The 9,709-nt window shown below is 58.9% G+C and overlaps 5 protein-coding genes across 5 annotated transcripts in view; 3 read left to right on the forward strand and 2 right to left on the reverse strand.

The window, feature by feature from the left end:
- Positions 1-842: 842 nt before the first annotated feature.
- Positions 843-1,616, reverse strand: VDBG_00096 (transport protein sec22; the record flags this gene model as incomplete). Its single annotated transcript, XM_003008369.1, has 3 exons — positions 843-1,311; positions 1,381-1,525; positions 1,577-1,616. 3 exons carry the CDS (start codon positions 1,614-1,616, stop codon positions 843-845), a joined length of 654 nt encoding a protein of 217 aa, XP_003008415.1.
- A 1,152-nt stretch (positions 1,617-2,768) lies between these two features.
- On the forward strand, positions 2,769-3,681 carry VDBG_00097 (conserved hypothetical protein; the record flags this gene model as incomplete). Its single annotated transcript, XM_003008370.1, has 2 exons — positions 2,769-2,942; positions 3,010-3,681. 2 exons carry the CDS (start codon positions 2,769-2,771, stop codon positions 3,679-3,681), a joined length of 846 nt encoding a protein of 281 aa, XP_003008416.1.
- Positions 3,682-5,034: 1,353 nt separating this feature from the next.
- On the forward strand, positions 5,035-6,836 carry VDBG_00098 (lactose permease; the record flags this gene model as incomplete). The annotated part of the gene is made up of 3 exons (XM_003008371.1): positions 5,035-5,242; positions 5,313-5,703; positions 5,819-6,836. 3 exons carry the CDS (start codon positions 5,035-5,037, stop codon positions 6,834-6,836), a joined length of 1,617 nt encoding a protein of 538 aa, XP_003008417.1.
- A 583-nt stretch (positions 6,837-7,419) lies between these two features.
- On the forward strand, positions 7,420-8,630 carry VDBG_00099 (conserved hypothetical protein; the record flags this gene model as incomplete). Its single annotated transcript, XM_003008372.1, has 4 exons — positions 7,420-7,575; positions 7,635-7,809; positions 7,864-7,978; positions 8,087-8,630. 4 exons carry the CDS (start codon positions 7,420-7,422, stop codon positions 8,628-8,630), a joined length of 990 nt encoding a protein of 329 aa, XP_003008418.1.
- A 260-nt stretch (positions 8,631-8,890) lies between these two features.
- The window catches only part of VDBG_00100 (CLPTM1 domain-containing protein), a gene marked incomplete at both ends in the record, with an annotated part of 2,274 nt that continues 1,455 nt past the window's right edge, over positions 8,891-9,709 (reverse strand). The window contains one exon of the mRNA XM_003008373.1: positions 8,891-9,661. Within this exon, the coding sequence (XP_003008419.1) occupies positions 8,891-9,661 (771 nt within the window). The remainder of the gene's footprint in view (positions 9,662-9,709) is intronic.

Genomic DNA, 9,709 nt, shown 5'->3' on the forward strand with positions numbered 1-9,709 from the left:
GGAATGCCATCGCTGCGCACCGTGGATGAGAGCTCGTAGCGGCTGCCGCCGTGGAAACACCAGACGTGGCCGATGCGCCACCAGGCCCCGAGGATAGCGCGGCCCTTCCCCCCAAGAGACGCCACCGGGCATAGTGCCACTGGCAGGCGACGGGGTTCAGCGTGTCGACGCATACGGAGAAGAGCGTCGTCTTTGCGCCACTGGCGATCGCCAACCATGTGGCCCCAACGCAGGGTGACTGGGTTGCGCAGCTACGATGCCCGGCGTGTGATGAGCCGCCAGCCGACTATACGCCACCCGAAGGCGAGGAAGAGGACGAAGGCGGCGGGTGGCATGCCGACGCTGACTTGGTGCTGGACGATCTCGGGGCGCTGGAGGAGCACCTGGCATGGCAGCACACGGCTTTGGGTCTGCCAAGCGTGCCGGTGCCGTCAGCGCCCGCAAGTTGTGTGTTAATGTGACACGTTTACACGGAAGGCCTAGGACTGGTAGTCCCCGAGGCCATGACGGGGCATGAGTTTGGGTATGCACGGCACATTGTGTCCTTGACGCTGGGAGCTATCCAAATGGCTTTCTTTCTCACCTTCACGGCGTTTACAGGATGGAACCTCTTGGTTGGCAAGGGGGGGGTTGGTTTAGGCAATGGTTTATGCAGTTCAAATGTTGCGTGGCCCCGACAGGGGCACGTCTTCTTTTTTTCGGTGTCCGGCCGATATGTCGTCTGCACAGCTCTCTTCTCATGGCGACCCTTTGCCCCACAAACGTGATATGCACCCGCTCCAAGACTGGTTCCCTCCGCGTTTCAAAAACCAAAGTACTAAAATCGATGAGGGTGCGAAAAATCAGAAGAAGCGCCACCAGAGGAAGAAGATGATGAACAGGCCGAGGCCGCCAATGGGCCCGTACTGCTTCAGCAGCAGCTCCCAGTTGATGCGCACGGCGGCGCGCTTGTACTTTTTGCTGTCGTCCCGCAGGCGCGACGACAGCTCGCCCATGCGCTCGAGCGAGTCGCCGCGGTACAGTAGGTCCTCAATGTTCTTGGTCATGACCTTTGTGACGTCGCGCAGCTCGTCGTTGAGCTTGTCGAGGTTGTTGGCGGCGCGGGCGTCCGAGTAGGTGGCCTTTGTGCGGGTGATGAACGTGTCAAACTCCATAAAGGCGTAGGGCCGCAGCGTCGGCGACTGCAGCTGCGCCGGCGGGTACGTCTTTTGAAACTCGGTCGCCAGGTCGGAGAGGTAGGTGAAGGTCAGGTTGCGCGGGTACTGCCTGTCTGTGATTGTGAGGAAGATGATGTCGTTTTCGATGAGGTAGCTGCGGGCGCATGGGATTAGTGGTTGACTACAACAAACCGGGGGGCTGCTGAGGAGGGGGAGGCCGCACTTGAGGGTTGCCTGGCCGAGCTCGAGGCTGGCGCGGGGTTCGGATTTGCGGGTGACCTTGCGGAGGACGGCGCGGATCTGGTTCTTGATCTCGACGACGTCGCCTTCTTGGTGTTCGTCATCGACCGAGGCGCACAGCATGAGGCCTGCGGAGCAATGTTAGATCAGTCTGGCTGGAGTGGCGTTGTCGAGCGTACCGTCGAGCCTCGCTATTTGTGTTGACCGAATAGACTTCATTTTGGCTGTGCTGGTGGTTGTGGTGCGTGGGAATGGGGTGTAGCTGCGGGCGGCGACGCCAGATGTATTCGAGGCTGCACGGCGACAGATCGACGTGTCCTCTTGGGAAGGCTGGTGAGGAAGAGCTCGTGATCGGTGGTGTGGCGAGCAAGACGGACGTTTTAAATGTACCAATGCAGGCAGATGCACCAGAACAGGACAGAAGGGGATATATGTCAAAGGGGTATCAATGCTGGACGTAGAGGCCTTCTACCAGGGTCCAGGCCAGGTCTTTGATCACCGAAAGGAGGTTCGACGATGATGGCACGCGCTCAGCGAGCAGCCAATCAGCCGTCGACAGGGGTCAAGCTTCTAGGCCTCGGTTCGTGGCTGGTAATGCGATGGAGATGTGGCTCTGTGGCTAAGCATCATGACACTGAACAACGAACGACACGGACGGTTTGCCTTGACATGCCGAAAGCAGCATCGCAGAGCTGCCATTATGAAGCCCCGCCGTTCAAGCGGAGGTTCCCAAAAGAAACAGCTCCTTTCGTTGTATACTGCTTATAGATGACAGGTGATTCGGTGCCTCGCAGAGTATTCGCCAAGTCATAGCTCTCCTTTTGTCATGTGCCTTCTACAAGTTACAACCCAGAGCCTCATGAGACAATAGCCACTGGTTCCTATATTCATCCGACCAATCTGACGCATGGACGCTTTAGAGTCTGCAAAACCTGTTATTCCATGCGTATCGAAGCATCGGCCTTCAATCAATGAAACAATAGAGCATAATCACCCCCAACAATGGCAAACAGCAAGGATGCCGTCATGGCTGATGCTCCACCAGCCAACTCGCCGTCTTCTGGCTCGTCTCTTCCACCATCCGAAATGCAAGGTCTGCCACATGAGTCTTTGCCAGGTATATTATCAGACCACAGTCCAGAGCCCTCACTAAGGATATCTTCACCTGAAACGAAACAATCCAACTCCGCCTGCGAGCTCTCACCAACCTGGGACACCTCCCCACTCGACCAGTCATTAAGAAACAGAAATCTTCCAACAAAGGAAGAAACGGCACCTGTTGAAACTCAGCTCGAAGAGCATTTTGCTGCCGCCCACGAGCACAAGTCCCCTACACACATTCCAACTTTCTCGCCCGAACAAACAGGCGAAATGGCCCCCCTCCGCAGATCTGGCCGCCAGCCGAGAGCTACGCAGAAAGCACCATCACCCACGACAGCCACCAAGGTCATCATCAAGAAGCCAAAAATCACACGGCGCAAGAACTGGTCCGCCGACGACCTTCTCACGAATGCAAAATCGCCATTGGTGAACGGAGACATCAGGGTACGTAAGCTTCTTGAGCGCAGAGTCGCCTTCCCCAGGCCAAGAATCAGACAATTGATCCACGCAGGCTATGCTCAGCGCCCCCGCCGCCTGGGAGATCCTCACGGCAGACGAGCGCGCCGAGATCATCATGCTGCTGCCGGCGGGAACACCCATGCTAGACGCCGGCACGCCCGAGGCTCGTCCGGACATGGCAAGCCTCGCCTCCGACGACTCGTTCCGCCATGACTGCGCCATGTATGCCGAGAACTTGGGCGACGGCAAGCACGATCCCCAGTGGCTTGAGGAGGCGTGGTCTGCACACGACGAGCGCGCTGCGGGGGAGTACGAGGAGTATCTCGAGCATCACTTTGAGGAGGAGTGGGGCGTGAAGCTGCCTGATGAGATGAAGAAAAGTCTCAGTGTTCGACGGGAGGATGGAAGTACGAGCCGTGAGCTGAGTGCAACGGCGAACGGAAAGAGCGAAGTGAACGGCACTATCGAGACGACGGGGGATACGAGCAATGGCGTTGAAGAGGAGTTTGTTGCGGAGGATGGGCCTCCTGAAGAGCCAAAGTCACCTGTAATGGAAACATCTGTTGAGAAGGAGATGATTGAGATGCAGAGACCTGTCAAGGGCGAGGCCATGACGGGCAAGGAAGCCACCGAGGACGAGCAAGCCGCCAAGGACAAGGAATCTACACTGGAGCATGACACTGTTGAGATCAAGGGGTCGGTTCCCTACGTGGCTGAGGCTTGACAGAGGAAATCATCTGGCTTCTATTCATGCTGGCCTAGGTCCATATTCACCAAGTGCGTTGAAAAATAAGACGGCCGGTGTGAAGCATTCAACCACAAATTTTCTGCTGGACTCAACAGTAGCTCGAGTCTAGCAAGCAGTCGCCTTGCCAGCACCTGAAGGAGCATCGTCACCAGCTGCGTCTACCCTCAACTCGTCCCACATCCATGTCGCGTACTACGTCTTGAGAGGAATCTCTTGCTCGACACGCTGCTCGCGCCGAATATAGCTATCGAATAGAACACATCTTGCTGCCGGTCTCGGATCTAGGTTTCTCGGCCCGGTACGCCATCCGCTCCTCTAGCCGGCGCTTCAATGCCGAGATACTTGCCATAGCTCCATGCTCCTACGTAGCATTCTCGACAGCACACCGGCAACCCCCGCTCTGAAGGTTGGCCCCGGCGGCGGGGTCGTGGGGTGAGCCACTGTGCCGCCGTTGAGCCAGGCCATTTCAAAAGCCGTCGGGAATATCATGCCGGGAAGCGGACACGATGCCAATGAGCCCAGATCATGCCACCCACCCTGATGCACTGCATCCTCCATGCCGAGCCAACATCTCCTAGCTCCAACCGAGCTCACAAGTAGCGTGATTGGCGGTTTCAACCCCAGGCTAGATGCTAATGCTTGTCACCCAGGCGAATCTGGACACCACGCGAGGAGGGAACAATCCGAGCCGTGAACCCAATGAACTGGAAACGACACGCATCCATCACACCACATGCCCCAACCCAAGACTGCCTCAGAGTGCGGGGGGAGCAGAGGATCATGGTCTGCCGAGTCGCCTTGAGTATCCCGACAGTTTTCCCTCGGTTGCGACCGACTTTTCCCCTTAGATGCTCGACACGATTTCTTGCCTCTTTGAGCCGCCCCTATCGGGTGCGCTTCATCCGCCGTCTCAGAACCCGGTCTTAACCCCTCTCGGCATCACGAGCTTCACCCGCGGCCAGCCTCGTGCGGGATTCTGTAGATCAATGAGGTGATGCTGCGCGACTGTCCTTGGCAGCGCGTGCCTTGGCCTCCCTTGTGGTCTCAAACAGACGCTACGAGGGCTTCCCCGTGGGGAAATGCGGGCGTCCAGCGCGGTCGAGCAGCATGGCGGGCAACGCTGGTTTGTTTGTCAAGCAATGTCAATAGATCGACAATGGAGAGACCTTTTGTTGAGACAACGCGCACACCACTTTGGAAACTATATAAACGCTACCGAAGTATGTCACGATCATCCCCGAGGCATTCTCAATTCCATCATTCGCTACACGAGCAATTTGCGGCTCAGAACAACTGTCGGTCTAGTAAGGAACGCCGCCGTGGCCCAGTATGGCTTCTCAACACCCCCTCGAGATCCTGCCTAGCAAGGAACAGGCCGGAGCAGAGCATGTATCCGAAGCAGACCACACGCAGAGCGATATCAAGGAGGTCAAGGTCCAGTCCGTCGAGCTCGCCGATGCCATCGCCAAGGACCAGCCCGACTTTAGGTCCCGCTCCATGATCACTCTCTATGCCCTCATGCTCTTCGCTACGCTGAGTACGTGCCTCCTGCTTGCTGTGGAGTTGCTAGAACAGTGTGAAGGATAACACCAGCTGACCACGGACAGACGGCTGCATGAACGGCTACGACGTCTCTGTCATGAGCTCGATCAACGCCATGACGCAGTGGCACGACTATTTTGGCGTCGGGCACACTGGGTCTCAGCTCGGTCTCGTCATGGCCATCTACACGGGCGGCACCACGACCGGCAGCGTCTTTAGCGGGTTCATCGTCGACACGTTTGGGCGGCGCATGGGCATGGCCACGGGGGCCATCTTCATCATCATCGGCTCCATCGTGCAGGCGTCGTCGACGACACTGGCGGCATTCATTGGTGGCCGCTTCATCGTCGGATTCGGCGTGCCACAGTGCACAACGGCGGCGCCCATGTACATTGTCGAGATGGCGTTCCCCACCTGGAGAGGCCTCGCCGGCGGTCTCTACAACGTGCTGGGCTGGTACATAGGATCTCTGAGTACGTTTGCGATTCTCGGCCTCCCTCTCCCCCCCCTCTCCCCCCCCCCCCCGGCGCCTACCCACCTCGCACAGAAGCTGACGGCACGGGGTGTTCAGCGGCCAGCTGGTCGTGCTATGGCCTCGCCAACATTCAGGGCAACATGTCGTGGCGCATCCCGTACATCATCCAGGCCATCCCGGCGACAATCGTGGTCGTCTTGGCGTTTTTCATCCCCGAGAGCCCCCGTTGCTCTTCGGCAAGGGGCGCAACGCGCAGGCGAAGAAGGTGCTCGTCAAGTACCACGGCAACGGCAACGACGACTCGGCCGTGGTGCGGCTCGAGTGTGAGGAGATCCAGTACTCGGTGGAGACGAACGCCGAGCTGCGCGACGGCAAGTGGTGGGACTACGGGGTGCTGTTCCGGACGGCGGCGTCGCGGTACCGCATGTGGCTCATCTTCCTCATCTCGACCTTTTCGCAGTTCACGGGCGGCGCCGTCATCTCGTACTACCTGCCGACGATCCTGCAGACGGTGGGTATCACGTCGCCGCGGCAGCAGCTTCTGATGAACGGCCTCAACACGGTCTTTTCGTTCTGCGGCGGCATCGTCGGCTCCTTCTTCGTCGACAGGGTCGGGCGGCGCCGCTGCTGCTGTGGGGGCGTGTTCCTGACGGGCCTCATCTACGTGCCCATCAACGTGCTCGCGGGCCTCGCCGACGGCAACATTGAGCGGGCGTCCGGGTACGCCTTCATCGGCATGATGTTCCTCTACGGCATCGTGTCGTCGTTTTGCTGGACGCCGCTGCAGGCGCTGTACCCGGCCGAGGTGCTGAGCACGGACATTCGGGGCAAGGGGCTGGCGGCCAACAACCTGATCGCCGGGCTGTTCGGCTTCATCAACCTCTATGCCATCCCGACGGGTCTCGAGAACATTGGCTGGCGGATGTACACGATCCTGCTGTCGCTGCACGTGGTGCACTGGGTGCTCATGTGGTTCGTGTCCGTGGAGACGATGGGCCGGTCTCTGGAGGAGCTCGAGGAGATTTTCAACGACCCAAAGCCGGTCCAGAGGAGCAAGCAGTTCAACAAGGTTGTCGTCGGCTCGGGCGTGGGCGTCAAGGTGACGGACGCCTGAGTCTTGTTGTGTTAAGAGATCATGGGTCAATGATAGCAGATGCCAGGATTGATGCCAATGATTGATGCCAGGATTGATGCCAATGATTGATGCCAAAGATTGATGCCAAAGATTGATGCCAATGATTGATGCCAAAGAATTGCTACCAAGGAATTGCTACCAAGGAATTGATGTTGAAGGATTGAATGCAGCACTGTTTCAACAAGATGACCGATAAATTGCAAGAGTGCGAGAAAGAAAAAGACGACGACGATGAAGATGTAGAAGTGGAAGGTCCGTTGATGTACGGCTTAAGTGGAGAATCGGCTGTGGCGGTGCGCAAAAAGATTCGAGTGGCTCACTCACCACTCATGACGACCTTGCCTCACTCAGTCCACTCGAACAAGATCACCAGTCAAACGCGCGCCATGAAGATTTAGCCTCTGACTTGAGTATAAAGAAAGACAAACGAACACATACCAAAGATACATCCTCAGATACGTCCTCAGATACATCCTCAGATACGTCCTCAGATACATCCTCAGACACATCCTCAGATACGTCCTCAGATACATCCTCAGACACATCCTCAGCCAACACGGCCATGCCGTCGGCACAGTCGCACAGCCGCTCACACAGCCTGCTGCTGCTGCAGAAGCTCCTCAACCTCCGCGATGGCTCGAGTCCTCTGACTCTCGTACTCGACAACCTCGAGCAGAGCGCAACCCCTGTCATCCGAGAGTTCGTCACAAGAGCCAAGGTCAGTCATCCCGGAACACGTCGTGACCGTGTCTCCTCGTTCTATCTAACAAAGTACAGATCGGCAAGAGCAAGGTCATCTTCCTGTCCTTTGCGACCCTCAAGAAACCCCGTGACATAGACGTCTTCGTCAGGGGCCGCGGCAAGACCCTCACAGCTCTGCGGACGGAGATTCTCTCCCACTACCCCAAACCAGACGAGCAGGCCGACAAAGCGAAGCGCAAGCCCTCCCAACGTGAGTCTTTCTCCTTTCCTCTCCGCGGAAACCCGCTGACGAGCCAAACCCCAGGCACCCTCGTGCTGCTCGACTCGCTCAACGACCTGGCGACCGCCCACCCGCACGACCTCCCCGGCTTCTCTCTCCTCCTTCTTCTCCCCGGCAACTTGCCCGTCTACACACCGACGTGCCCCTCCTCCTCTTCCCCGCCGCCGTGTCCGAGTACGAGCCCCACCCGCTGACGACCCTCTCCCACCTCGCCACGCCCCTGCTGCGCTTGTCGCCCCTGTCGCAGGAGACGGCGCGCCAACGAGCCCGCGACCGCGCTTTGCAGAGCCCGAGTTCGGCCTCGCCGGCGCACCGCGAGGGCGTGCTCTTCGGCCTGCAGAGCGAGGCCCGCATATTCGGCCGCCGGCGCAACAGCAGCAGACGCGGGCACCACGACAACAGCAGCGGACGCCCGCGCCGCCGTCGTGGACATGGAACTCCGCCGACGCAGCGGCCGCGCCGTGCGTGAGCGCTTCGTGCTCTTCGCGGCGCGCGACGGCGGCGCGGCGTCGAGAGTCGGCTTGCTGGCGGACCATGCTGCGTTCGCGCCGCCTGCCCCGGCCGGAGGAGGAGGAGGAGGAGGAGGGGCAGAGGGCGGCGCGGGGCAGGACGAGGGCGAGCCGGCGAGCACGTTTAGTCTCGGGTTGACGGAGAAGCAGAGGCGGGACCGCGACGGCATTGTGCTGCCGTATTTCGACGCGCAGACGGATATCGGGGCGGGCGAGGGCGGGCGGATCTTGTACGAGATGGGGCGGGAGGATGATTTCGATGATGAAGAGGATGAGATATAGGCGTCATGGTACGATTGGCTGCACTGGGGTGCACGAGGAGAAAGGATGATGAATGAAGAATGATGGTCAGTACTTTATGACCAGTGCTCAGTGATTATGGCCAGTACTTTATGGTCAGTACGCGGTGATTATGGCCAGTACTTAGTGACTATCATGACCAAATGGAAACCCGATCAGCAATCTTCTATGCCGGTATGCATGCCCAGGCATACATAGTGCCTGCGAACCTATCCTACACAGTTTGGCTCCCCGCGCAGCCCTCACTTTCTCCTCTTGCCTGCCCTGTCGGCCCCCGTGACCTCTCGGCGCGGCCCTCCACCTTGTGCGTCGCAGCGCCGACGACGGGCTTCGGCGCCCGACGACAGGCTCGGCCTCGCTGTCCGAGCAAGGGCCTTGGCCCTTGGCGGCGGGTCGGCCTCGTCCTCGTTCCTCCGCCGCCGCCCTGGCCCAAAACTCGTTGACCGCGCGAAGTAGTCGGGTCGTGTAGGCCCCAGCCGCTGGTAAGAATGTAGACGAAGAAAGAATGACCGTCGTCGCCGGAAGGTTGGCGAAGGCCGTGCCAGGATTGGGCATCCTTGATTGGTAAAAGGCCAAAAGAAGGTCGTCGGATGAAGGGTGGTTGAGGGAACTTTGTTACATCCATGGGCCTTTGGCCGGGGCCATGTGGGGCGACACTCCTTGAGGGCCGGTAGTTGATGTAGAGGCGGAGGGCCACCATCCATGAGGAAACCCGTAGGCCGTAGACCGGAGCCGACGAGGGTGGCCGATGATGTAACGAGTACCACCGACTTTGTGCCTCGTCGTAGACGAGCGAGTAGACGGCATAGGCGATGAGCAGGGGGCACGCCGGCCATGTACATGTACTTGAAGGCAATCTCGTCGTACTCCTTGGTCTTCTCCTCCGTGTCGCTAAGCTTGTGCTTGTCCTCAAAGGCGATGCGGTAGGGGAAGAGGGCGCCGGCGTCGGCCGTCGTGACGCGCACGTTGACGACGGTGGTGATCTTCCAGAGCTCGATGAGGATGCCCATGGCCTGGGAGCCGAGGATGACCCAGCTCGTGTTCTCCGAGTTGTCGATGAG

This window comes from Verticillium alfalfae, genomic scaffold (genome assembly GCF_000150825.1).
Source record: "Verticillium alfalfae VaMs.102 supercont1.1 genomic scaffold, whole genome shotgun sequence".
In the NCBI taxonomy this organism is placed as follows: domain Eukaryota; kingdom Fungi; phylum Ascomycota; class Sordariomycetes; order Glomerellales; family Plectosphaerellaceae; genus Verticillium; species Verticillium alfalfae.